This window comes from Pelodiscus sinensis, chromosome 5 (assembly GCF_052426305.1).
Source record: "Pelodiscus sinensis isolate ZL-2025 chromosome 5, ASM5242630v1, whole genome shotgun sequence".
Classification (NCBI taxonomy): Eukaryota; Metazoa; Chordata; order Testudines; family Trionychidae; genus Pelodiscus; species Pelodiscus sinensis.
The window spans coordinates 131,381,932-131,409,776 of record NC_143056.1 but is presented as its reverse complement, the minus strand read 5'-3'; the positions used below and the strand labels follow the sequence as shown (position 1 = coordinate 131,409,776).

Genomic DNA, 27,845 nt, shown 5'->3' with positions numbered 1-27,845 from the left:
TTAAAACTAATAAAAGAAAGTTCTTCTTCACACAGCGTATAGTCAACCTGTGGAACTCCTTGCCAGAGGAGGCTGTGAAGGCTAGGACTATAACAGAGTTTAAAGAGAAGGTAGATAATTTCATGGAGGTTAGGTCCATAAAAGGCTATTAGCCAGGGGGTAGGAATGGTGTCCCTGGCCTCTGTTTGTCAGAAGCTGGAGAAGGATGGCAGGAGACAAATCGCTTGATTATTGTCTTCGGTCCACCCTCTCTGGGGCATCTGGTGCTGGCCACTGTCGGCAGACAGGCTACTGGGCTAGATGGACCTTTGGTCTGACCCAGCATGGCCGTTCTTATGTTCTTAATTCAAAATAGATATTTTGAAATAGCTGTAGTGTGGGTGCTCCACTGCTGCTATTTCAAAATAGGTCCTTCACAGAGTAATTCCGAATTACTCCCCAGTGCTGTCTGGGTCTCTAAGTTGAGGCAGCACATCCACAATAACAGAGCCTGCCTCAGGCTAATTTTGAGACTCCCCCGTAGTAGGGACATGCTATTTCAATTTTGTTATTTCACGAGTTATTATTTTGAATTTCATTATTTCAAAATAATTTCGTAGGTTAGACCTGCCTCTAGGTATTGAACCCTGAACTGGCTGCTGCTGACTCCCCCTGGAAGAAGGGTTCCCCAACTTTGATATAAATGCGGGTAGGGGAGTGTCTGAAGGGGCTTAGCCGAGTCTTCCCCTGCCCTTCCATTGCTTTGAGTAAATCTTTCCTCTGAGCAGCTTTGGTTCAAGCAGAGGTTGGGGTGGCGGTGGGGGTGGGAGGATCTTCCCTGAGTCCGACAGACAGGCCGGATCCTGTGCCCTGGCCCCCAAGAACACGGAGCTACGAGGGAAACAGCAGGGCTCAGGATCCAGGCACCATGGCAGGTGAGTGGAATGTTGGGCTCTGGAGGTTCCATGGCAGTTGGGCATGTTCTGATCTGGCAGTTGGGTGGGAGGCTGGGCCCTGAGGTGAACGGGGGAGGGGGTTAAAGGAGTGGGGGATAAACACCTCAGTCGCTAGCCCTGGGGGTAGATGAGGAGGCAGAAATGTCTCAGGGGTTCATGAGCCCGGCTGTCCCTGAACCCACAATTTTGTGGGAACTGTGGCCAAGTTGGATGGCCAACTGTGGCCAAGTCTAGGATGAGACCCAACTCCTTTCATTTTGGCGCTAATGATCACAGCAAATGAGATTCACTCACAAAATCCCATAGCCCGTTCCCTGCCCTCCTGACCCCAGAGCCAGCTAGTCCCCCGCTCTGAGGCTGCTTGGAGTCAGTGCATCTAGATGGGAAGGCTGCATGTCCTGTGAACAGAAGGGATAATTCCTGTATATATAATCCTGTAGTGACCCCTTCTGGGGCTGGAGAACTTACTCAAGTTCCACCTTATGGTGTATAAAACTTGTGGCCATGCCGGTGTCATTGGGGCTGCATTTAGGATAATTCGTTCATACATTTTCACAAGTGATTTCAACAATTCATGGAGAGGAGGTTAAAGGTTATAAATAGATTTGGCAGAATTCCTTTTTTCTAATAATTTCCACAGACTTCAAGTGTGCTTTCTATTTTTCTGAATTTACATTTTCAGGTATTGAAAATGACTGAGGAGATCAAACCCTCGTTCTGCAATGAAAACATTGATTTAAAAAGGCCAAATTATAACTATTCCAACACAAAGCTTTAACATCACAGCTCAAAATATACAAAGACAAGAGCCTTAAATCACACTCTAATACATTCTCAAGCAGGAAATTTCAATTATTAGCCATGGAAAATTTTGCCACCAGTGTCCGTGTGTACAATGAACTCAATATTTACTAAAAAAAATCCAATCCTTCCAAGCACAGTTATAAAGCTTTAACTGTTTTTGAATCTCAACCTCTACTGCCATTAAATAATTGTCTGATCTTCACAGAAGGCCTGGCCCCTGAAACACAAATTACTACAAATGTGATGACTGACATTGATAACAAAAGGGGAAAATGATTAAACCCCATAATTTTTCTCATCACAAGCTAAATCAATAGAAATCTAAACAAAGCCTGTGAACCGTCTTCAGTGTCTTCGTGCAAAACCACAGTAAGGGTATGTCTACACTACCCCGCTAGTTCGAACTAGCGGGGTAATGTATGCATACCGAACTTGCTAATGAAGCCCGGGATTTGAATTTCCCGGGCTTCATTAGCATAAAGCCGGCGCCGCCATTTTTAAAAGCCGGCTAGTGCGAACCCCGTGCCGCGCGGCTACACGCGGCACGGGCTAGATAGTTCGAACTACGTAGCCACTCCGAACTATCTGTACGCCTCGTGGAATCCTGCTGAGTCTAATCTGAGCATCGATTAGCTCGAGTTGGCACCAGGACAAGTTTTGCTGGTGGGAGAGTGGGCACTGACCAGTTTTTCCGCATCTTGAAGTGGCAAACACAAGGGGGAGGGATGGATCCAGAGCAGCCCAGCAGGAGGCAAAGCCAAAGGGTGTGGGTGCTTAGGGGGCTATTGTGTGGGGACATCAGAAGCAGGGGCGTTGCTGTCGGTGGCGCTCTGAGTGTCCATCATCTCCTTGTACTGGCGCTTGAAGAAGCCAAACTGGAAGGAGACAGAGAGTGAGAGCCAGATGGACACAGGTTCACAGCGGAGGAGGGGGAGGGATGGGTTGTGGGAATTTCCAGAGGAAAGACCTTTACCCCTCCCTCAGCAGAAACAGGCCCCACCGCCAGGGTGCTAGGCGGTGGGGGAGGGGGTTGAGCCCTCCTCCCCCCCTCACCTTGTAGAGGGCTGCACTGATGAGGGCCAACAGGACCAGGCCTCCCACGCTGCTGCCCACGATGATGGGCAGGTAGTTATAGACCACGAGCTGCTCCACCACCGTCTGCACCTGGTGGGGAAGAGCCATAAGATGGGGACCCAGGACTCCTGCCACCATCCCCCCACCTCTGCTCTAAACCCCCAGACTCCACTTCCTGCCAGTGCAGGGACAAGAGAGCTGGCTCCCAGCTCTAACCACTAGCCCATGCTCTCTCTATCCCGGCACGGTCACTCTGGTACCTGGCGCTGGACAAATCCCTCCTTCTGGGTGTATTTCTTCTCCTCGTATTCAATCTGGGCCTCGCTCACCAGGGTCACTTTCTGCTGCAGAGTCTGGAACAGAGAAACTCACAGTCCCTGACCAGAAATGACACCGACACGCCCAGAGCATCACCCCAGGGGTCCCAGGGAAATTGACAGGCTGATCGTACAGGAGCAATCCCTGGCCCAGCACTGAGATGCAGCCACCTTTGGGGAGGGCACGGGGACTGTTCATGAGGGGGGTTTCCTCATCCGGCTGGGAGGCAGAGGCAGCTCTCGTACCTGGGGGACCCACTGGAAGCTGACGTTCCCTTTGATCGTGAACTCCAGCGGCTGCTGCATTGCCAGGGAGGCGATTGTGCACCGGATCTTCTTACAGGTGGCTACGGAGCAGTCCTGGGGTGGAAGGATATTGCCGGGTGAGGCAGGGACGTGCAGGGTCTGGGCATGGCCATGGGGGTCTGGGTCTATCTGTAGCAGGAGGCCTTCCCCAAGGCCACCCTCCTCCCCCCCCTTGCTGTCTGTGTTAATGCAGGGGAAAGGGGGCATGGAGACGTGCAAGGACTCAGCATGGCAATCAGGGTTTGAGTCTGTCTAACAAAAGGCCTTCCCGCAGCACAGCCCATCCCCCCACTCGTTGTCTGTGTTTTTGCAGAGGGAAAGGGGCTGCTGGTACCACACTGGCCTGAACTCACCAGCAGGGGGCGCTTGCTCATCTGCTTCACAACATCCTTTGAACCAGGTGTTTCTGCCTCACTGGTGCACTGAGCCAGCTGGGGCTGGGGTGTAAGGAGGAGGAGGGAGAGACATGGAGTTAACAGGGGCAGGAATATAACATGGGCCCTTTCATCCCTAGTGAGCACTGCTCTAATGCAGCTCCAGGGCAGGGAACTGACTGATTGGTGGGTAGGCACTTCAGTGCCATCCTTATCCACAGGCAGAATACACCATTGCATAGGGAAAATTTGGGGCACCTCTGGATCTTACTCTCCATCCATCTGTTCATTCCTGTGTCTGGGCTGTGGCTCTGCCTCCTCGGGAGAGGACTGAGCTGGCCAGAGCCATGAGCAGACACTGACCCTGTGAAAGAGCCATGTGTGAAGCAATGAAGCCATTTCACAGGCATTTGCCAACCCCAGGCATATCCTGTCAGGTTCTGAATTGACTGTGATAGCTGACAGGACCTAACTTTAAAATTTCTTTGTGTTGCTGAACATTATCAAATCACATTCCTCCATCCCTCCAGTGTAATAGTACTTTGTAGGGTCCCATAAATCCTAAGGGAGTGGTCCCCAATGCAGTCCCCGTGGGCACCATCGTGCCTGCAGGGCCATTTATGTGCGCCTGCCGAACAATTTGGGCCAGCCCCATCCCTGGGCGCAGCACCAGTCCCTGGCACGCAGCACATGCATGGCCCCAGCCCTGGGTGCAAGGCACATGCGCATCCCCGCCCCCAGGCAGCCCCAAAAAGGAAACCACTGTCCTAAGGAGAGCTCTGGGGATATGGGGTCTCTTCTCTGCGATCCTGGCAAGGCAGCCTGCCCCAGCAGGGGGCGCTGTGGGGCACAGCAGGTGTCACAGGGCCCATCTCACACACACAAGCCCAGGGAGAGGCAGGTACCTTGGAGGGGACGACCTCAGAGGCATCCCACACACGGACCCCGCTCAGCTCCACGGGGAACTGGAACGTGACCGACAGGGGGACGCTTCGCTGCCGCAGGTTCTTCACCTGGAAGAAACAGACTCCCCCTAGGAACTGCAGGGAGAGAACCTGGCAGCTCTGACCCCCAGGCCCTGGCTCTACCCCTCAGACCCCGCTCCCCTCCAGAGCTGGGGAGAGAACCCAGGAGTCCTGGCTCCCTGCCCACCCCACCCCTCTGTGCTCTAACCCACTAGATCCAGCTCAGTCAGTCCCACTCCTGCCCCCTCCTCTGAACCCCCGTCGCTCCACCTGCCCCTCACACGCTGTGCGACCGGCCTCACCTCGTACCGATGTGTCACTGGCGCGCTTGTCTCTGCCGCCTTGGCGGAGAAGTTGACGTACTTGGTCGACTCCTCGAGGCTGGGGGAGGAACGAGGGAGATGGGAGTGTGATGGGTGGAGCTGGAGGGTGGCAGTGGGAGTCATGTCCAGCAGGGGGCGCTGTGCTGCAGGGAACAGGAAGGGGACCCAGCAGGGGGCTCTCTCCCAATGTCTCTGCACTGACCTACCTGGTGAGGATGATGAAGATGCCGTACTTGACCGGAAGCTCCGCCCGGTGACCCATGCGCTCGGTGACGGGGCCGCCGTTGTCACTGGGGGGAGGGGAAGACAAAGGAGAGATGTGAGATGCAGCCAGATAACTGTGCAGGGAGGGTGCACCACAGGCCTCTGCCCTGCCCTACTCCGTGCACTGCCCCTCCACTGCCCCCACCCCCTTCTCCTGGCCCTGCACAGCCCCTCACCTGCTGGCACTGGCCATGATCTGCAGCCTGTCCCCCAGGTCGGCCTCAGAGGAGACGTCGAAGGTGGCGATGAAGACGGCCTGGGAAACACACAGGGGGTGAGAGAGTCGCTGGGCTCGGGGCCTGGGGAACTGCCAGAGACTGCGGGGGAGGGGCTGGCACAGAGGTTTGGGGGAGGGGCGGTGGTATGAACTGAGATGGATAAATGGGATAAATGAGAGAGGCAAAGGTGCTACCATGGCCCTGGCCCTGCCCAGCATCAAACAGCCTGAACCAGGTCTGGGATCCCGAGACCCCAGTCGGCCTCATGCCACAGCAACAGCCCATTAACAGCCCCTCCCCTCACTATCATCTCGTCCAGTGGAGCCTCGTCCCCAGCCTCTCAGGCTACCCCTTGTTTCCCGGCCCCGACACGGCCTGACCCAGCCCGGAATGAGCTCAGGGTTCTGTTTGCACTGACTCGCTGGCCTCCTTCCCCCACCAGCGCTGTGCCCAGTAAGGATGTTAACCAATGGTTAATTTACTAATCGAGTAGTCAATGGGATTTCCATCAACTACTCAACTAGTCGACAGGCACTTCCACATTCCCCCTTTGAAACATACAAGAGTCCCCACTGGGGCTCTTGTACATTTCAAAGGAGGAATGCAGAACTCCGTGTGCAGCCCTGGGCCAGAGGAAAGTCCCGCTGGCTCTGGGCTGCATGTGGGCGCGCCTGCTTTGAAATGTTCAAGAGTCCCCAGTGGGGATCAGCTGTGTGGCACCGCCCCTTTGAAACGCAGCTTCAGGTTTCAAAGTGGCAGCACCGCCCAGGTACAGGCTCCATGTGCTGCTGCCACCTTGAAGTGACCCCTCTTCCCCCCGATGGATGCAGCAAGGAGGAGGGGAAATCGAATAGTCGACTCGACTCTCCAATAAACATTTTCTTATCAAATAGTCAACTAGTTCTTAACATTCTTAGTCCCCAGCACATCCCCCTCCACGGACTGGGCTGCCCCAGTGATCTGCCCCACTCTGCTCACAGCTAGGCTCTCATCTGGGGCATTCCCAGGCCAGGGCTGGGCTAGGGCCGGTCCCTACCTCAGCTCCGCTCCAGAAGATGGGGGGGTTGATGTGGCAGGTGCTGTTCCTCTGAGTCTGCGCCTCCGAGCTCACAGCTGAGCTGCACTTAATGGCCATGGTCCTCCTGTTAGACTGAGCACAGGGACCAGCCAGTGAGAGACGGGGCCCAGAGCGACCCCTACTGGGCCCCCTGCCTGTTCCCTGAAGCACAGAACCCCCTGCTGAGCCCCCTCCTGCTCCCTGCAACACAGCACCCCCTGCTGAGCCACCAACTGCTCCCTGCAGCACAGCGCCCCCTGCTGGGCCCCCAACTGCTCCCTGCAACACAGCACCCCCTGCTGAGCTTGCCACTTATGCCGGTGAGCATTGGGGTACCTGTAGCAGCAGGACCCGGCGGTAGGACAGCGCAGCCGGATAGAAGAACCGCACTGTGGTGCTATATGAATTCTCCCCGCGGTTCTGGATGGACACAGTGATGTTGAATTCAGGCATCACCCCCACCACCAGGGTGCTCAAACTAGGAGGCAGAGAAAGTAGTGAGCTTCTTCAAAGAAGTGCCCTGGAAGCTCTGTGAACTTCCTTTAGCAGTGCCCACCTGGAGGCCCCAGCACTCTGAGCTTCCTCACAACAGTGCCTTCCGCCCAGGATCCATCAACGCGGGAAATCTGGCTGGATGCTGGAGATCCAAGGTGTGATCAAGCCAGAGGATCCCCATGATGGGTGTTGTTGGGGGAGGATTCAGTGACTTACCCAGAGAAATTGAAGGAGATTTCTAGCTGGTCATCACAACGACCATCTGTGCCACAATCCTTCTGAAACGGGAGCTGGCGAGAGAGCCAGGAGGGCTGGGGTCAGCAAGCCCCTTAAAGGGATTCCAGCCCTAAATCTGTCCAGCTGCACCATGCTCCTACCCTTCCTTCACCATCCATCTCCTGGCTCTGGCCAACAACTGAAAGACACTTCTTGGGGTGCAGGGCAAGGAGACTGGCTGTCTCAGGAGGCTGGGGAAGCAGGCACGTGGCCTCCCCCTCTAAGGAAGGTTTTTTATTTTGGGTGAAACTATTCCACTTTTTTTAAGCCAAGAATGTTCGGGGGTTTGGACAGATATTTTAGGAGCTTTGTGAAGCTGGAATGCTCCCAACCAGGGGAAAGCCGTTCTCTGTCGCCTCCCAGTGTCTGCACTGGGTAAAGGGTTCGGGCTGCTGCTGCTGGCTTTGCAGGTTCTTGCTTCTGAACTGTTCGCTGGTTTGATCCCTGCAGCAGACCCACTACAGTGTCTGGCCCCAGCAGCCTTACCGAGCCTGAAGACACCAGTGCGGAGTCCTCGCTCAGGATGGCACTGAGGTTGCCGGAGGCAGCTATGGGCTTCCCTGTCAGGGTGTAGTTGAGGTGCAGGGTGATGGGGGTCAGAGTGTCCTCAGGGCAGAGCTGGGGAGATACAGAGACACGTAGGGACCCATGAGAAAAAGCAGGATCCAGGAGAGGTTTGTTCTCTGGGTGATTTGGAGCAAGGGGTAGGGTTGCAGGGGCAGACACAGCAGGAGGGGGAGGAGCCGTGACCATCCCGCTCCCCCCACACACACACTCACAGGTAATCTTATCTGGTGCATCTCACATTTCTTCTCAATGCCCATACTCAGATTCCTGCTCAGGACGGGGCCAGTGGACCCAAAGGCAGCTCGGATCTTCATCCGGCCAGAGTCCAGGGCCAGGCTGTACTGGATGATGCTGGAGATCCTGTCGTCTATGGGGGAGGGGAAATGAGGGACAGAGCGAGACTGAGAGCAGGACTCTCAAGGGGAAATGGGACACGGGCCTTTCCCTCCCCCCAATGGGGCGCTGGTTCCAATCCAGCACCGGGGCTGGGTACTCCCTGGCTCAGGGGGTGGGAACTAAGGGTGGGATTGGTCCGACCTAGGCTGTCCTTGGTGCTCTTCGTGACGGTGAAGCAGATCTCTGCCTTGCTGACCTCCGTGTTGAACTTCTGCTCCTGGCAGTTGAAAGCTGAAGTGGGGATTGTGGGGGGCTGGAAGCTGATGGTGACTCCAACTCTGAGCACTGGCCGGGACCTGCCATGGTGGGAATGGAACCATCACACCCGGCATGGAACTGTTCCCAGCACCCAGGGAGATGGGTTGTGGAGACACAGCATGGCCAGGGGAGACGCTGAGCGGCAGAGAAGAAAGGAGCCGAGTTGTGCGGCCGCATTGCTAAAAGATGTTAACGTGAGAACATGCTTCACCTTGCGACTTGATGAAATGCCTGTCAGGTGCTGCTGGTGCTTTATAACGTCAATATAACCCCCCAGTGTCACGTTATATTGAGGCTGTGCCTCTCTGAACCCCCTGTAAGTGCCGGACTCATAAAAGAGGAGAGGAGGTGTCTCTAATGCCAAACCCAGCTTCCGGTGGAAGGGTTCCCTCCTGCCCCCAGAGAGGCCTTTGGGCCCAAATGAGCCATTCCAAAGTGAGACACTGAAGAGCAGAGACGTGGTCACTTCTCACCCTCTCTGGGAGGAGGAGCCCTGCACATAAACCCATCCCATCCACGCGAGCTGTGGGGAGAAGGGGATAGATGTCTCTGGTGAGGAGAAAGTTGTTTTCTCTGGGTTGCTTGGACCCTAAGAGCGCGCCTACGCTGCACCGCTATTTCAAGATAATTAGCGTTACTTTGAAAAAACAGTGCGAGCGTCTACACAGCCACTCTGTTATTTCAAAATAATTTCAAAATAACAGATGGCTAATTCAGAAATCTGTAAACCTCATTCTACAAGGAATAATGTCTCTTCCGAAATAGCGATTTTGAAATAAGGTATTGTAGACGCTCCTCAGCTGCTATTTTGAAATATCCCCTCAGCAGGGCAATTCTAAGACTATGCCTAGACTACAGGTTTGGGGGTTTGCTTGTTTTTTTGAAAAATGTGGCCTTCCCCTGCATCTAGACTGCCACTGTGTTCTTTTGAAATTAAATTGAAAGAACGTGGCAGGGTTTTTTTGACAGCGGTAAACCTCATTTTACAAGGAAGAACACCTTTTTGAAAGAGCTCTTTCGAAAAAAAGTGTTCTTGACCTCAAACAGGGCTTTTTTGAAAGAGAGTATTAAAAAGTTGTGCCTGTCTAGATGATCTCTTTCAAAAGAAGCTTTTGTGATTCTTTCAAAAAAGTGTCTTTAGAAAGAAGTGTGTAGTCTAGATGCACCCTAAGTTATTCTTCCCCAGTGCCGTCTAGGGCTTTAAATTGAGATAGCTCATCTACATTAGGGAAGCCCACCTTGGAGTAATTTTGAGAGCTCCCTGCAGTGCAGATGTGCTATTTTGAAATAAGCAGTTTTGGAATAACTATTCTGGAATAGCTTATCATATATATATAGTAGCCCAATGTCTGTGACTCTGTAATGCTGAAACACTGGCTGTTCCCTCTGGGCGGTGTTGTTGCCTCCTGCTGTGGCGCTCGACTGACTTCTGCGCTGCTCAGCCGGGTTGCCACGTGGGAGCAAGCAGCGCAAGTGGCTGTTTGGGGTCCATGCTCCCCACAGCCGGGGGGTGGGGCCTGGACGAGCGTACATATCTGACATCAGGAAAGGGCACCGGATTCAAAAGAAGGAAAGCGGAGCAGACACAGACGACACGGAGGAGACAGAGAGGAGAACAGAGGAGGCGGAGGACAGCAAGAGAGATGCAGCAGGAGGAGAAGAGAAACACAGAGTAAGAGGTGGGAGGGAGAGAAGAGAAAGAGAGAGAGATGGAGAGAGAGGCAGAAGGTGGATGAGAGCTGAGAGAGAAAGAAGGCGAGGCAGTAGGAGGAGAAGAGAGATAGAGAGGCTATTTGTGCCGCTTGCTCCCATGCAGCGGCCCAGCTGAGCAGTGCAGAAGTCAGCCAAGCGCCACGGCTGGAGGCGAAGGGAGGCGAGGTGGTGACATACACGCCCAGGGGGCAGGGCCTTGACGAGTGTGCATCCCCAACGGAGACAGAGGAGAACGGAGAAAGAGTGAGAGGCAGGAGTGGGAGAAGAGAAAAAGAGAGACGGAGAGAGAGGCAGGAGGCGGAGGAGAGCTGAGCGAGAGAGGGGGAGGCAGTAGGAGGAGGAGAGAGGGAGCGAGAGACCGGAGACTCAGGAGAGAAGACCGATGTGGAGGAGAGACCTGAAAATCCCGTCTTATGCCGGGCTAATTGACTAGTTCCAAAATAAGTGTGCTGTTTACACGTACCCAGATGGGGCAAGACTCACTAGGCATAAGCAAAGGCCTTCGGCAGCTTAGTCTGGTGTAGCCCCCACATGGAATATGCTTATTATAGAAGATGCTCTTATTGTTCAGAAGCTAAGATTGTAGCTCGTTTATGTGGGTATTTGAGCTACTTTAACTATGTAACAAACTCTTGTTTCTTTCTCTTAATTACTGAGTCTTAACTAGTTTAGTGCCGGACTGGCTACCGGCTTCAGCTTAGGTTTGAGATGTGAAATACAAGGACTAGGGCGAGTGACCATCCCTTAGAATGGGCAGTAACCTGAGTTTTGTTGTGAATTTTTGTATAAGGGGCCATCTATTACAAAGACAGGGGCTTGCTGTGGGGAGGGGGCGGGGGCTGAGGCTGTTCTCATGCCCAAGGAGTTCATTATTTTCCAGCACACACACACACACATCTTCTGGTACTGTCTGAGATTGCCCGGTGGGGCAGGGCCAGGACACAGGAGGACTCACCTCAGCAGCAGGACCTGCCCTTGTGCTCCCACCGCGATGTCCGGCAGCCCATCCCCCGTCAGGTCTGTCCCGCCACTGACGGCCTGGCCAAAGTAGTGCAGCCTGCTGGGAAACTGCGCCCCCTCTATGCGCTGTGGGGCAGAGAGAGCAGTCGGGGAGGGGAAGGGGCGGCTGTTTCATACAATGGCCACTAGGAGCAGCAGTGGATAAGGGATGCAAACGTGGGGACTATGGACTCATGGCACATGAGCATGGGCTGTGCCTCCCCGCAGGAGCTGGGCTCACCTGTTTGTACTGGGGACTGAGGCCTCCCGTTTCCCCGTGGAAGATGTACAAGGCCCCGTGGTTCTCGTTCTCTGTGGGCGCCCCAATGGCCACGTCTGTCTGTCCGTCCCCGCTGATGTCCCCAATTTCAGACATGCTGGTCCCAAAGCGCCCCAACACCTGCCCAGACTGCCCCTGCAGGGTCTTGCTGCAGATCAGCGTCGCCCCCTGCAGGCCAGATTCAATGAGGCACATGGGGAGTAGAGCAGCATCAACTGTGGGTGAGCGCCCCCTACTGAGCCTCTCCCAGCAACATGGCACCCTCCAGCGCCACACGGGGCCCAGCACAGATTGTCAAGTGAGCAGCATCAACTGTGTGGGTGAGCGCCCCCTACTGAGCCTCTCCCTGCCTCTCCCAGCAACATGGCACCCTCCAGCATGGGACAGGTGCCAGCATGGACTGTCCAATGAGCACCCCCTCTACCGAGCCTCCCGCCTCTCTCCCTGGAGCTCAGTGTTAATTCTCAGAGCATCCCAGCTCCATGGCCACGCAGGTAAAAACACGACCCACAGCCCTTCCATCCTACCTGCTGGCTAACCAAGCACAGATACACCCGCCCTCCATTCAGAGGTGTATAGAACGTGGGGGCTCCGATCAGAACCAGGTCCGTCTTCCCATCGCTGTTGAGGTCCACAGCACACAGCGAACCCCCAAAATACGAGCCAATCTGGAGGGGAAATGAAGTCACTCCTTCATCTTAGTCACCTCCTCCATCTTCTCCCACCAGCACCACAGCTCCTGCCCCCGTTCCCAGGTTCAGTCCATCCTCTTCCCTCACCCACCCTTTAGACACAGCAGGCGGTACCATTACTGTCAGTTTTCTGTCCAAGGGGATGTGTAGGCCGAGGTAGGCAGCATCTTTGAGAGATGCTGAATGTGGGTTGTGGTGCATTTCTTCTGAGACACTGTGCTTGCACAAGTAGCATTGATTCACTATCTGCACCCCTCTAAGTCACTGTTGTGAATCTTGCTCAGTTGGAATGTTTGGCAGAGAGATGGAGAAGCAGACAATGTTCATGGAGGTGCAATCCTGCTCAGACCCCCTGCGTATTGTCGATAATATTTTAACCCTGTCTTCATTTTTCTCTATTAGTCTATTTTTTCTATTAGTCTATTATGAGTTCCGTCTAAGGCTTGGTCTACACTAACCAATAAGGCTGCTATAGCTACATTGCTCAGTAGCATGAAAATCCATCCGCCTGAGCAATACAAGTAAACTTACCTACCCCCTGGAGCAGTTGGTGCTAGATGAATGAGAGAATTCTGCTGTCAACCTAGCACCTGTCTCTTGGGTATGTCTATACTGCACATGTATTTCGGAATAAGCTATTCCAGAAGAAATACTCCGAAATAGCTTATTTCCAAGTAGTTTATACTACAGGGAAGCCTTGAAATGAGTCTGAGGCAGGATCCCCTAATGTGGACACACGACCCCGATTTACAGCCCCAGGATTCACCAGGGAGGAATGACTTTGAATGGCCTGGGGAGCAGCTATTTCAAAATAGCAGCAGTGGAGCGTCCACACTACAGCTATTTGGAAATAGCTATTTTGGAAGAGGCGTTATTCCTCGTGGAATGAGGTTTACAGAAGTTGGAACAAGTCGCCCGTTATTTCGAATTTATTCCTTAATAACGGAATTGCTGTGTAGACGCTCGCACTGTTATTCCGGAATAACGCTGCTGTGTAGACGCAGCTTTGGGGAGGGAGATTACCTAGACCAATTGGAGAAGCCTCCTGTTGGCAGAGGTATCCTCCTTACTGCAGTGCTCTCCCTGCACAGCTTCAGCACTGAAGAGCGACTGAGTGCAGAGAAGCCCTCACTTGTCAGGGCAGTGGGATGCTGGGGAGATGCCGACTCTCAGCTGCGGTGCAGTTCTCTAAACTCGTGAAAGTTTTCCCCTGCCCGGGTCCTCCTGACCCAATCTCACTATAACAGGGTGTCAGAATGGTACAGGCTTCCTTCAACACTGGCTCCACCCTGTCTGTCATGCTCCCCATACCTGCTCTCCTTCCTTCGCCCAGCTGGCTGCCCATTGCCCGCTGCTGGTATCTCGGCTGAACAGGACGACTTTGCCGACGTGCTGGTAGCGAGGGGCCCCGACCACGTAGCTGCTCTGCCCACGGGCGGTGATGACCTGAGATGAATAACCTCAAAGGAAGAGAGGGACGCGGGGAGGTGAGATGGGAAACAGCCACAGGACAGTGCTCCACAGGGATCCCTTGCCCCGAATGGAGACGCAACCGCACTTAGATGGGGCAGTGCCTGTGTGGCGTGGGGGGGATTGTATTCACTCGGTTCACTTTGTAATGTCGGGTGTGATTCCTACTGTCCTGTGCTGCTCTGTTGTAACCCCATGTGTGTGTGTGCCTCAGTTTCCCTGGGCCCTGCACTGGAACCCGGCTGGGCATGGGAATGTTGGGGGCGGCTCTCCCTGAGTGGGAGGCTGCCCCAAGCTGCCCCATCTTAGCACCTACACCACAATAGCTCAGGCTGTCCTGTAACCTGAGCCTGGGTGGAGGAGCAACCAGGTGACACCTTGCCCAGGAATCTGAACAAAGGCAGGGGCGGGGCTGGAGGGCTGGGGCCAGGTGCTGGGTGGGAGAGTTACTCTGGGCTGGGGGAGGATGCAGGGAGGGGGACCAGGGTGCTGGCCCTGGGCCTCCCTCTCCCCAAGGTGGATTGTGCTGGCTGCTCCTGCTTCCCTTTGTTAGCAGCAAGTGGGTGCTACGCTGTGTCCCTGTCAACCAATAAACCTTCTGTGCCACTTGCTGGCGGAGAGGCAGGTCTGGCTGCAGAGGGGAGTGCAGGGCCCGGTGACTCCCCCACACTCCGTGACAGCCTGTTCATACAGCAACCACTCAGAGTGGAGATTCAGCTGCCGCTGGGGTGGGACCAGGGGGCTGTTTGAAGGGCCAGGGAAGCTCTCTGGCTGTGTCCTTACCCAGGTAAGCATAATCCATGTCGCTGGAGGTTCTGGACACATTGATGAAGCTCGGCTCCCCGCTGGTCCCATATAAATATATCCCACCTGACCAGTCGTAGGCTCCCACCGCTCCCAGCACCGGCCCCTCCTAAACCGACATGCAGGGCAAAGAGAGGGATGATGGAAAATGTGCAGCCTAGGAGAGATTCACGAGATCACCCCCCCGCTCCCCGCCATCTGCAGCACAGCACGGCTCAGCGCGGGACAGGGGATGGTGGGGACTGCCAGAGGAGACAGAGCCCCCTACTGAGTCCTGCTGGCAGGACAGCATCCCTCTCAGGTAACAAGGGAAAAGCAGCTCTCACACCGCTCCTGCAGGGGTCGCTGGGGCTGTCATGTCGCCCACTGGCAGCAGGGGGCCAGGAGATGCACAGGAGTGTGCAGGGCAGCAGAGCCAGCAGCTTTCCAGGCCCTAAACCAGCCTCAGATCCTTAGGCTGAAAGATCCATCAGGGCAGCATGGGGCAGGCCCTAGGACTGGGCGTCACTCACCGGGGACAGCAGGGAGCTGAATCCCGCCTGAGACATCTCCAGCTGGAAGGAGCTGCCGCTCTGGGACTGGGTGCCTGCGGGGACAGACAGACAGACAGACATGGGAGAGACCATCATGGAGGGGAAAGGCCCCGTGTCCCATTCCCTGCTCCCCGGAGCCAGCCCTTCCCCCCGCCTCAGGACTGGGTTGGATCCAGCACCCCCTAGAGAGAAGGTTACATACCTCAGTCTCTTGAGCCAGACAGGCCCCTGCCTGGTGGATGGGGAAAGAGAGACAATATGTGGGGCCCATTTGGGCTCTAGATTCCCCGCAGTCCCTCCTCCCCCAACCTGGGCCTGGAGACACATCTCTAGAATCTCTGGGCCAGTTCAGCCCCTGCCCTGGCTCAGTGGCTCCGGTACCTTCGATGGCGAAGATCTTCTCCTGCAGCTGGCTCTGGATGCCCTGGAGGGCATCGAAATTGTCCACCCGGAAGACGTACTGGTCGGTGGGCACAGAGGCGATCTCTCGGAGCTCCGCTTGGGCAGCATAGCCTCGGGAATGATGATTGTTGAAGGCATCACCAACCTTCCAGGAACAGAGAGATTTTCAGGGGAGACCGGGGTGTAGGTGTCAGTCACAGCCAAGAGCCCTGGGCACGTGCCCACCTGCTCTGAGCCCTGGGTCAAGTCACCCCACACGTGTCCCTAGCCCTGCCCTGCAGCCCCTTGTGGCGCCCTGCATTGCCAGGCCAGCAAAGTGGCCCTGTGACTGGACACCCCACCTGGGCCATGCTGGTGCTGCTCAGCCCCACCAAGCGCGGGGGTGGAACAGCCTTTACCAGAATCTGCTGCTCAGTCAGGCTAGTGAAAGGCCGGCTCTGCGATAGCAACACTGCTCCAGTTCATTGTCCCAGGACTTGTGCCCTCCATGCTTGAAGGAACTGCCCTCTCCCGCTCCTCTACCTTATCCCTGGACTCACCCCTATGGCGTAGCGAATGATCCCAGTGCTCTCCGCCTCAGGGATAACGGCTGAATAAGAAAGTGGGTCTCCAAATTTGCGCCCATCTGTGATCACAATGAGAATCTTGGTGGCTTCATCCCGAGCGCCGCTCCCAGAAGTGAACAGCTCCTGCCTGCAAATGGAGGGGACACGGGAAGGTTAACTGTGCAACTTCCTCTTCTCCTAACTAAAAACAGGGTCGGGGTTTGGTTGTGCCAGGAAGATGGGAAGTGCCAGGAATGGGACTGTTTTCCATAACATGCAAAGGGAGGGGCTGCAGTTCAGAGGGACATGACATGAGAGTGGCCACTGAGGGCAGCAAGCTCAGGGGAAAGCTATGATGTGGAGTGGCCACTGGGGGCAGCTGTACCACCAAGGCAAGTGGGGCCCTCCTGTCCAGCAAACAGCTTCTGCTGCTTCCCAACCCAGGAGGAGCCGGGGGAGGGAGAGATTCTCCCACTGGTCTCTGGGGACAACCTGGAGGGTGGGGTGCGCACTCTCTGCTGCCCTGGGCTGCCACCAGGCAGAAGTCAGCGCCCCTCCCGGCCCCTGCCTCCTGCCATGAGCCCCTCCTCAACCTCCAACCCGCGCTCTCAGACCCTTCCATGCCCCCAGCCTCCTGCACTGAGCTGCCCACATCCCCAAGGCCCCGCTCTGACTCCTGCACCCCCCACCCCGGGCCCCCAGCAGCACCAGCTCCCTGGCCTGAAGGACCAAGGCAATGCCAGGTAAATCTTCTAGTTGATACATAATAGTATCTAGGTCTCATCCCCACACAAAGTCCTCAGTGTCCCCATTGTACAAATGGAGAAACTGAGGCATGGAGTGGGGCTGGCTTAAAGTAACACAGCAACAGAGGCTCAGCGCTGGCCATAGAACCCTGGAGTCCTTGCTCCCGGCTCTACTCTAACCTACTAGTGCCCACGCCTCACCCAGAATCAGGGACACAGCCCAGAGGTGCTGATGCCCAGCCCGCCCAGCTCTAACCACTAGTCCCCAGTCCCTCCCACAGCTGGGAAAAGAACCCAGGAGTCCTGAGTCCCTATATCTAGCTTGCATGTCATTGCAGCCCTTTCCCTATGGAGTCTGCACACAGAGGGGGCAATACCTACACCACTTTCCGGATGGCGGTGGCCGTGTGCGTCATTCCACCCAGCTGCTCAATTCCCTGCACAAGGTCGTCGGGGTCACGATTTCTGCTGTATTCTGTGAAGTTGAAGTGCTCTTCAAATCGACTGGAGTACTGCCTCAGTGCGAACTGCAAGGGGAGGCCGAGGAAAGAGAGAAACAACCAGAGGGGGGAAGGGTCAGAGAAGCAGGAACCGGACTCAGTTAAGGGCTGGGGCAGGCATTTGAGGGTGGCTGGTTCTGTGGGAACATTTTCCTGGTTTGGGATGCAAAATCCATTGCTACTCCCTGCAGCACAGCGCCCCCGAGCACCACACAGGGGCACTGGGGCCAGCCCTGTCTGCGAGGGGCAGGTAAATAGGCAGGGTTTTGCCTCTGCCTGTTACCTGCGTGTTGGTGCCATTGAAACGCTTCATGATCTCAGAGAGAAACGTCTTCATCTTTCCAAAGTCCACCCATGAGATGCTGCTCGAGCCATCGATGAGGAGCGCGATGTCCGTGGCCCGTTTGGGGCACTCTGAGGGGACGGGGAAGAAAAGCCAGTTGGATCTCTAGCGTCCAGACGTCCGTTGTCTGGCAACACCTGTGATCTGGCAGCCCAGTGGGTGCTCCCAAACTGGAGCACTGACAGGGAAAATCAGGCCTGTGCTCAGCAACTCCTCCCCCACCCTCACAGCATCTCATGGGTGGACTGCCAAGCCCCACGGCTGCTGGTCTGTGCTCTCAGTGTGTGGCAGCAGAGCACCACAGCCACCTGCCTCTTCCCCCCAGTGTCCTTCCCCCGCAGTCCCTGCTCAGTCATGCCACCCCTCTGCTGATGCCAGAGCGGAGCCCCTCAGCCAGCAACACCAGAGGGGCTGGCATTGACCTCCCCGATCCAGAAGTTTCCTTGGTTCACAAGGATTCTGGGCTAGAGAGGTACAACCTGAACTGCCTGACTCAACTCCACCAACACCCAGAAAACTCAGTGGAAAGAGCTAGACAAGATCGAAAAGCCCGTCTGGCCCAGTTCCCCCCCCTCCCCCACCTGGCTGTGTGTCCGGGATGCGCTGGAGCTGCCGGAGGCTCTGGTCCAGGAGGAAGCAGTAGCCGTTGAGGTGCATGTTCTCCCCGCAGGCCTGGTGCACCGTGGGGCCGCAGGCCTGGGACACAAGAGGGGGACGGGGTCACTGGGCGCCCCTAGGAGAGCACTGTGGGGGAGGGGAGCGTGCTCCCTCATGGGTACACAAGAAAAGATGCTGCCTCTGTCCCTGGGGAGAATAGGGCCTGGGACTCAGCACCTCTCTCCCAGAGAGGGGACAGGGGCTGTCACCTGGCTACCACACTCTCTGCTATGGATGTGCCCAGTTACTATGACATCACCCAGATACCCCCATCTGTCACAATGTCATTGCACAGTCACTGTCCCCATGGCAACATCACCTGGTTACCCCCATCCCTCACAACATCATGTCTCAATAATAACTCCATGGCAACGTGACCTGGTTATCCTCTTCCCCACCATTTTGTTGCACCATTCTGGGTATCACCCACCCAGACAAACCCAATCCCACCGTGCCTGTCATCACAGCAATGTTATCTCATTACCACAGAGTCCTGGCACAGTTATTCGAGCGGTTAGCACCTGCCTAGCCACGCACTGTTATTCGCCCCTTGCCACAGTAACAAAGTCGTGTTCCAGTGAGATTGACACGAGAGGACAGAGTCTGTAGTTGTGGTCAGATTGTTTGCTCTGGCCCAGCTATGTCAACTGGCTCACACAGTTGTTCTGCACCATCGGAAGGTTGTCAAGTTGGTCCCTTCTCTACTATGTTGGTCCCTTCTCTGACATTTCAGCCCAAGCCCACTGTTGGGGGAGGAGAACAACCCACAGCCTGAGCCCCTGCCCTCCTCTGGAGTACCCACCAGGAGCTGGGAGCCATGGGCAGCCAGGGACAGTCCGAGGGACATGTTCACCGCGTCCAGGGGCCCTGCGAGGGGAAACGCACCAGCACCAGGGTAAGAAACCTTGTGGTTGGACATAAGAATATAACATAAGAACATAAGAATGGCCGTACTGGGTCAGACCAAAGGTCCATCTAGCCCAGTATCCTGTCTACCGACAGTGGCCAGCACCAGGTGATGAGGGTGGACTGAAGACAATGATCAAGCAATTTGTCTCCTGCCATCTCTCTCCAGCCTCTGACAAACAAAGGCCAAGGACACCATTTTATTCCCTGGCTAATAGCCTTTTATGGACCTAACCTCCATGAGATTATCTAGCTTCTCTTTAAACTCTATTAGGGTATGTCTACACTACAGAGTTAGTTCGAACTAACTTAGTTCGAATTAGTTAATTCGAACTAAGCTAATTCGACCTAACGCGTCTAGAACTAAAAACTAGTTCGAATTAGCGTTTTGCTAATTCGAGCTAGCATGTCCACATTAAGTGGACCCTGAACAGGGCTTAAGGATGACCGGAAGCAGTGCTGGCAGGGTATCAGAGGAGGACTTAGAGCGTGGAGATGCTGTCTCAGGCTAGCCGAGGGCTGCGCTTAAAGGGACCTGACCCCCACCCCGGACAGACAGTTCTCAGGGGTGCCCCGCTTGCAAAGCAGTCCTGGCTTGGAGTGCCCGGAGTGCCCACACTGGGCACATCACAGCACTCGGCCATCAGCCTGGCTGCACTTGCCGTAGGCTGCCATCTGGAAAGAGGGGGCAATTGGGGGGCTGCAGGAGAGCTTCCACCCCCAGAAGCCCGCAGAGCCAGCCCAGTCCTCCCCATCGGGGACTCGTACCCCATTCCTCCCTCACCTCCTTCCACTTACCCTTCCCTAGCCCCTTTTCTTGATGTACAAAATAAAGGACAATTGTGTTCAAAAATGGAATCTGTCTTTATTGAACAAAACTGGGGGAGACTGGGAAAAGGAGGTGGGAGAGGGGAAGAGAGAGGCTGGGAGAGGGGAGGGCAACTACAATGATCAGGGGTTGGGAACAGGTCCCATATGAAGAGAGGCTAAAAAGACTGGGACTTTTCAGCTTAGAAAAGAGGAGACTGAGGGGGGACAGGATAGAGGTCTCTAAAAGCAGGAGTTGGGTGGAGAGGGTGCATTCAGAAAAGTTCTTCCTTAGTTCCCATAAAGAAGGACTAGAGGACACCAAAGGAAAGGAATGGGTAGCAGGCTTCAAACTAGTAACAGAAAGTTGTTCTTCACAAAGCAAAGAGTCAACCTGTGGAACTCCTTGCTGCAGGAGGCTGTGAAGGCTACAACTAGAACAGAGTTTAAAGGGAAGTGAGATAAAGTGATGGAGGTTGGGTCCATGGAGTGGTATTAGCCAGGGGGTAGGAGTGGTGTCCCTGCCCAAGGTTTGTGGAAGGCTGGAGAGGGATGGCACGAGACAAATGGCTTGGTCACTGTCTTCGGTCCATCCCCTCCAGGGTCCCTAGGGTTGGCCGCTGTTGGCAGACAGGCTACTGGGCTAGATGGACCTTTGGTCTGACCCAGGATGGCCATTGTAGGCTCAGGGTCGGGGGTCTCACTGGACCCCCTTGATTTTCATGCACACCTGCTCCTGGGTGGCCAGGCTGGCAGCTCTCCTGCCCAAGCCGGCCACTATCCTGTGCCTAGTGCGGAGGTCGTGGACGAGATCCACGATGTCCGCACTAGCCCAGGCGGGTGCCCGCCTCTTGCGGTCCCGGGCAAGCTCCCGGGAGCCACCAGCCTGGTCCCAGGAAGAGGGGGAGAGCTGGGGGGCATCGGGTGGCTGGCTCGAGCCGTGCCAGGTGCAGGGTCTGCTGGCTGGGTGCTGGCAGGCTTGCACCTGGCACGGGCACCGTAGCTAGCCCGTGCCCCTTTAAGGGGTCCGGGGCCGGGAGGGGGGCAGAAGAGTTTCCCTGGTGTTGGCCAGAGTGGCCACCAGGGAAACCTGGGGAGGGCTAGCCTCCCACTAGTTCGAATTAAGGGTCTACACAGCCCTTAATTCAAACTAGCTAGTTCAAACTAGGCTTAATCCTCGTAGAATGAGGATTACCTTGTTCGAACTAAGTGCTCCGCTAGTTCGAATTAAGTTCAAACTAACGGAGCGCTAGTGTAGCGCCTATGAAAATTAGTTCGAACTAACTTCCGTTAGTTCGAACTAACTCTGTAGTGTAGACATACCCTTATAGTCCTAGCCTTCACAGCCTCCTCTGGCAAGGAGTTCCACAGGTTGACTACACGCTGTGTGAAGAACTTTCTTTTATTAGTTTTAAACCTGCTACCCATTAATTTCATTTGGTGTCCTCTAGTTCTTCTATTATGGGAACTAATAAATAACTTTTCTTTATTGGCCCTCTCCACACCACTCATGATTTTATAGACCTCTATCATATCCCCCCTCAGTCTCTTTTCTAAACTGAAAAGTCCCAGTCGCTTTAACCTCTCCTCATATGGGACCCGTTCCAAACCCCTAATCATCTTCGTTGCCCTTTTCTGAACCCTTTAGCCCTGCACGTCTGAGTCATTTCACTCCCCCCACCCCAGCAGCTATCCCCCCACTGGGTGGACAGTGAAGGGAAATTCCTGCAAATTCCCTCTCCTCCCCCCTTCCCCGCTGCCGCAGTTGCACGGAAATGGAACCCAAGAATCCTTCTTCCCAGCCTCCCCCTCTCACCCCTCCAGAGCTTCCTCCCCTCCCAGGGCCTGGGATGGACCCCGGGTGCCCCAGCTCCCAGCCTGCCCGTGCTGCCCCACCGCACCCCACAGTGCAGGGCCCTACTCTGGATGGGGATCTCCTGGCAGCTTCTGGAGCCTACGTTGCACGTGTAGACTTTGCCGGTTTCATTTGCTTTTCCCGTCTGCAGCGGGGCCCCGACAATCAGCCTGCAGGGAGAGAGCGGGCGGGGGGGGGATCAGGGCCCCCCACCTCTCCTGGGTGGTGCAGCCCAGCCAGGCAGGTCCCTCAGGAGCCCTGGTGTAGCAACAATTTCTAGGATGGGGGTGCTGAGCTGTGCCTTCCTTACACCTGTCCATGCCCCTCCCTGCCCCCAGCTGGGGACAGATGGGGAGCTCTGGGCCAGGGCCAGGCACAGAGCCCCAGGCAAGGGGCTGGCAGCAGCAGGGGGACCAGCAGTCAAATCCCTGGGTCTGAGCACAGATCCTGGGACTGGAAGCCCAGGCAGCAGGGGGGTCCCTGGCCATGGGCTGGTGGTAGGGATCCCTCATCTTGGCATAGAGTCAGCGGTGGAGACACCAGGCACAAAGCCAGGAGGTGCTGCAGCATTAGCCCCATGCTCCTCCTTCCCGCACCTCTTCCCAAGGTGGGTGTGAGCAGGGGCCATGAGATCAATGGGCCCAGGGTGTCCTGGCACCAGGAATATTCCTGGCCTGGAGCCAGGCTCCAGCCAGACTCACCACCTTGCACATCCCTCTCCTGTGCTTCCCCGTGCTCCCTGCTACTCCCACGCAGTCCTCTCTCCCCCTTCCCACCACCATCTGCAGCGCAGCAGGACTAGAGCAGCTGCCTGCTTCTGACTCCCTGTGTCTGCCAGCATGCATGTCCATGAAGAGGTTCAGGGGACACTGCTGGTTGTGGTCAGGCCCCCAGGCATTTTAAGTCATCCGGGGGCAGCAGGTGGGGCCAGGAGATGCATGAGGGGAGAGGGAGTTTGGGGGCAGCAGCCTCCAAAAGGCCTCCGCTGCCCCAGGAGCCACTGCCAGAGGGAGGTGCCACAGGTAAGTGTCACCCCTCCCCCTTCCCCACACGTCCTCTCATGCCCCACTCCCTCCAGAGCCTTCCCCCTCCCTCCTGCTCCCAGCTCCCTCCCAAAGCCCACAGTAACCCTCTCCCTCCTGCCCCAACCTCTGCTTCAGCCACAGTTTGCATCCCAGATCCCCACCCATACCCTATCCACCAGATCCCGCACTCCTCCCCCACTCCAATTCCCTCTCAGAGCCTTAGGCAGGTGGGGGAGAGGAAGAGGCTCTGGTCATTCTGGGCACCGCCAACATTTCTGCAAACCTGCCACCCCTGGATGGGAGGCCTGTAACTGGAGCGCCCTCAAGCCAATGTTCTGCCCTTACCTGCCAATGCTGGCCCTCCCGAACTGCATCACGCTCTGCCCGAACCCCGCGGCTGCCTCCTGGAAGGTGATGGGTCCGTCCACGTCCACGCTGAATCCACGGCTGGGGGCCAGCGCTGCAGGGGTTAAACACCCACTAATTAGAGCTTCCCCAATGAGGAGCACGGCCAATGGTGGGTCTGAGGGATAAGCCCCTCCTCTGTGTGGGTCTTTCTCTGGGGCGGTTTGCTTTAAACCACTAGACCCCATTCCCCTCCCTAAGCTTCTATGGAACCCAGTAGTCCTGACTCCCAGCATTAACTCGGACCATCACAGCTCATTTAAACTTCCCTTACGTTTGGCCCTGGAGCGCCACGATAGGCAAAACACTCCATGCAAATCAGGCCTCGCCTCTGCTACGAGATTAGGTCACATTTATCAACATTGATTTTTAGCACCCAATTTTGTAAAGTCAAAGGTGCACGACCTCACTGCCTGCAAGAGTTCAACGTAATGCATCCCCCGTAAGGTGGCTATCGTCGACTTGGAGAGCAATGCACTCTGGGTAGCTATCCCACAGTTACTGCCACCCCTTGGCATTCTGTGTTAGACTCCCAGTGCCTTATGGGAAAGCAGCAGGTGGTTCTGGGTACATGTCGGCAGCATCTCATAATGAATTTGTCTCCTTCCTCTGCCCCTCCTTGGAAGCAACAGCAAGCAATCTTTTCACACCCTTTTTTGCCTGGTTCTCCACACAGAGGCTGTAGCAGGGAAGGGACGGACCCTGTTCTGCAGCAAAGTGCTAGGACAGTCACAGTGAATATTTTGCACCTTAGTCTGTAGCATGTCCACAGTCTAGCCAACGTCTGTCAGAGCAAGAAAGAATGCGAGGAGGCCATAAACAGACCCTTATATGGAGCACTCGAGCAGAGCAATTGGCAGTCAATCCTCTTGACTCAGTGGAACTTTGGTTCTGGTGCTATGACACAAGCACAGACCTGGTGGGATTGTGTAGTTACGCAGCTATAGGACAATCAGCAGTGGCAGCAAAACTTCCATGGAATTTTGCGACTTGCTTTCCCCTGCCCTCATGCACAAGCACACCAGAATGAGACCTGTTCTGACAGCTGAGAAATGAGTAGCAATGGTCCCGAGAAAGCTTGCAAAGCCAGACAGCTATTGGACACTTGGCAATCAAATCAGAATGAGTAAATCCACAGTGGGGGCTGCTGCGATCCAAGTAGCCAAGGCAATCAGTACATTTCTGCTATGAAGTTAGTGACTCTGGGACATGTGCAGGACATAGTGGAGGTCTATGACACAATGGGGTTCCCTATCAGCAGTGGGGCAATAGATGGAACACACATCCCTATTTTTGCATCCAACCATCTCGCAAAGGAGTACATAAACTGCAAGGGCACTTCTTGATGGTGTGGCAGGTGTTGATGGATCACAAGGGCCGTTACAGTGACATCAATGGGGGATGGTCAAGAAAGGTGCATGATGCACACATCTTTAGGAACTCTGGTCTCTCAGAAGCTGTAAAATGGAACTTTCTTCCCAGATCGGAAAATTAACACTGGAGGTGTTGAAATAGAAATAGGGATCCTTGGAGACCCAGGCTACCCCTTGCTCACAAAGCCATACACAGGCAGCCCGGACTGCAGTAAGGAGCAATTCAATTACAGGCTGAGCAAGTGCAGAATGGTGCTGGAATGTGCTTTTGGGTATTTAAAGGGAAGGTTCTGCAGTCTACTGACTAGGTTAGACCTCAGTGAAAGCCACATTCCCATTATTGTGGCAGCCTGATGTGTGCACCATAATATCTGTGAACGTAAGGGGGGAAATGTTGTGTCGGGAGGGGGAGGGAACATGACGAAGACCACCTAGCCCATAATTACGAGTAGCTAGACACCAGGGCAATAACAAGAGCACATCAAGGGGCACTGAAAATCAGGGAGGTTTTGTGAATGGCCAGACAGCGATAAAACCATCTTGTTGCTCTTAACAAGATACCCCCTGCATTAAGTGTGCTTGTGTGTAAACCCTGTAACCTTCCCCTCACCCATGCAACACAGAAATAAAGATACTGTTGTCGAGAAATCATGGGGGTTTATATAAGGAACACAAGGAAGCAGGGACAGAAAAGGAGATCAGGGCAGCAGCTTTGAGGGAGGAGAGGAAGGGAAAGTGGCATATTACAATCTCCCCGTGCAGCAATCACACAGGTGTAAGGCTGCCCTTGAATTCCCCCACTTACCCCCACCACTGTGTTCTAAGACACCTGGGAGAGGAGGCTATGAAGTGTGGTGAGGCAGGAAATGTGGTTCAGCATGGCCAGAGGCGGGTCTCTGAGCATCTGACTCTCCCGTGATTCTACTAGGCACATCATCAGATGTGTTCCTGTGTCTTCACTTTGCATTCCCTGCACACTTTCCTGTCTCACGCTCCACTCAAATCTCCTGTAGCAGCATCTCTTCTACTCATTTAGTTGTGCCCTCTCCATGCAGGCAGATTGAGTTAGCTCATTGAACACGTCATCTCGATTACATTGTTGCCTTCACATCTACCTGAGCCAAACAGCTGGAGGAGCAGGGGAAGCGAGCAGCAAATGTTGAAGGGCAGACTTTGCAGGAGATAGGGCACATCTAGATGGTCCATAGCTTCCTAAAGAAGATTCCATATCTTCTTTTGAAAGCCGTGGGCAGTCTAGACATGCCCATACATTATGGAATGCAGAACCTAATCTCCTAGCACAAAAGAACATCTGCCCAAGACAATAGGCATGTGTTATGCACAGGGCCAAAGTTATCCAAGTGCACCACAGAGATCTTAAGGGAGTGGCTGGACTCAGTTTGGTGGCAGGCATGGTAAGGGACAAGTTGAGGCTCACTCTTTTGCTTCTGCTTTGAAAGCATGTGTGATACAGTTCCTGCAGCTAGGCAAGCGTCTGCACAGGGCAGGGGCTTATGTGGTAACCGTGTGTTCAGCACCCCCCATCTGCCAAGAGAGCGCAACTTTCCCTTCCCAGAGGAGTCTGTTGGGGGTAGGAGTTCCAGGCTCCATCTAGACTGCAGGCTTCTTTCGGAAGAATTTTTTTTTTTGAAGAGATTTTCCAGAAAAACTTCTTCCAAAAAAGATCATCCGCACACAAAAGCAATCTCCTTTTTTAAAGAGAGTGTCCACACCGAATGGACGCTCTCTCGCATTTAAGCTCTGGTTACTATGGACGGAGTGGCCATCAGGGCACCTGTGCTTTTTCCTTTCCTCTTCTTCGGAAAGAACTCCCTCTTCCCCACCCACACACGCCTTTTTCCGAAAGAGCTCTTTTGCAAAAAGACATCTTCCTCATAGAATGAGGATTACCAATGTCGGAAAAACCCCTCTGTTCTTTCGATTTTCTTTGGGAAGAATGCAATTGCAGTGTGGACATAATTGAAGGGTTTTTTTTGGAAAAATAGTTGTTTTTCTGAAAAACTCTGTAGTGTAGCCAGACCCTCAAACACGGCAACAGGGCAGAGGCTCATACGGACACCGAGGAGCCTGCAATAAAAAGGGGGGGCAGATGCAGTGGAAGGGCAGTGGTTCAAACCATGCTATGCTGGGGATGATCGAACAGAAGTGTCCTGCTGTGGTATCAGTTACATACTCAGCTTCCCTTGCTTCATTCGGGTTGCCACACATGAATCACCCAGAGTGATAAGGAACAGATGCTGACTGATTGTGTCCAGAAACCTGGGCCTTATGCTGCAATATTTCCTGTTGCAATGACACCAGACCACTTCTGCTGGCTTGGCGTGGGAAGGTGTCCTAATGTGTAGGATGGAATAAGGCAGCCTCCCCAGAAGAGACAAGAAGGATGGAAGAGTTCCTTGCTGAGAGCTTCATGGAGTTGTGCAGGGAGGATTCCTGCTCTGGCTCCAGACACCTTAACAACAAGCTGTTCCAGGAAGCCCCGATGTGTAGACAGAGTGGCCACCCCATATCACCCCCAATTGCCTAGACCCACTTGTAGCATGATTAAAAACGTGAACTCCCCGGAAGTGCCCTCCCTGCCATCAGGGCCCAGCAGTGCGACATCCTGGGAGGGGCGATTAGCTCCAAAGTTATACAAGGGTCCTGGCGGCCAGTAAGATCAGAAGCTCCACTCATCTTCTGAGCATTCTCCTCCTCATCCACGCTGTCCTACACCCTGCTGCCCAAGGCTGCCTGGAGAGTCTCTCGGGAGGAATCCACAGACTGGGGTGGGACTGGGTCCTCCCCTAGAATCTCACACAGCTGCTCATTGGAGTGGCATGTTTGTGGCTCTGACCAGATTGACTCTTTGCCTCCTTTGCCTTCTGGTACGCCTGCCCGAGCTCCTTTATTTTCACATGACACTGCTGGGCTTCCCTGCTGTATCCTTTTCCCACCATGCTCTGTGCGATCCTGGCATAGAGATCAGCATTTGTTCCGCTGCTTCCTAGTTCTGCCTGCACAGATTCTGCTCCCCACATGGCAACCAGGTCCAAGATTGCCTTCACACTCCACGCAGGGGCTTATTTGTGACCCTGGGCATTCGCAGTCAGCTGTGCTGTTGAGGTGAGGTCTGCTCACCATGCTGGACACAAAGGAAA

The 27,845-nt window shown here is 54.8% G+C and overlaps 1 protein-coding gene across 1 annotated transcript; it reads right to left on the bottom strand.

Annotated features, from left to right (window-relative positions):
• Positions 1–69: 69 nt before the first annotated feature.
• LOC102452070 (integrin alpha-D-like) lies at positions 70–27,725 on the bottom strand. The gene is made up of 30 exons (XM_089778846.1): positions 27,542–27,725; positions 23,252–23,366; positions 21,948–22,051; positions 19,116–19,180; positions 18,238–18,352; positions 17,597–17,727; positions 17,195–17,340; positions 16,062–16,215; positions 15,502–15,667; positions 15,100–15,173; positions 14,567–14,696; positions 13,625–13,773; positions 12,149–12,289; positions 11,583–11,789; positions 11,298–11,428; positions 8,513–8,667; positions 8,188–8,342; positions 7,895–8,026; positions 7,349–7,422; positions 6,974–7,115; positions 6,617–6,730; positions 5,539–5,618; positions 5,305–5,388; positions 5,078–5,156; positions 4,716–4,823; positions 3,790–3,873; positions 3,377–3,490; positions 3,074–3,166; positions 2,793–2,903; positions 70–2,614 (listed from the first exon to the last, which is right to left on the bottom strand). The coding sequence occupies exons 1-30, from the start codon at positions 27,723–27,725 to the stop codon at positions 2,522–2,524; spliced, it is 3,630 nt and encodes a 1,209-aa protein (XP_089634972.1). The 3' UTR covers positions 70–2,521.
• Between the last annotated feature and the right edge of the window lie 120 nt (positions 27,726–27,845).

Bases quoted from the DNA above. Each gene is read 5' to 3' on its own strand.
- LOC102452070 (XM_089778846.1), bottom strand. From the start codon at position 27,725: ATGTGGGGAGCAGAATCTGTGCAGGCAGAACTAGGAAGCAGCGGAACA. The intron at 17,728-18,237 runs GTGGGGGAGGGG...CCGTCCCCTCAG, and splicing joins CATCCCGGACACACAGCCAG to AGTGCCCCAAACGGGCCACG. The intron at 6,731-6,973 runs GTACCCCAATGC...CCCTGTGCTCAG, and splicing joins GCCGGGTCCTGCTGCTACAG to TCTAACAGGAGGACCATGGC.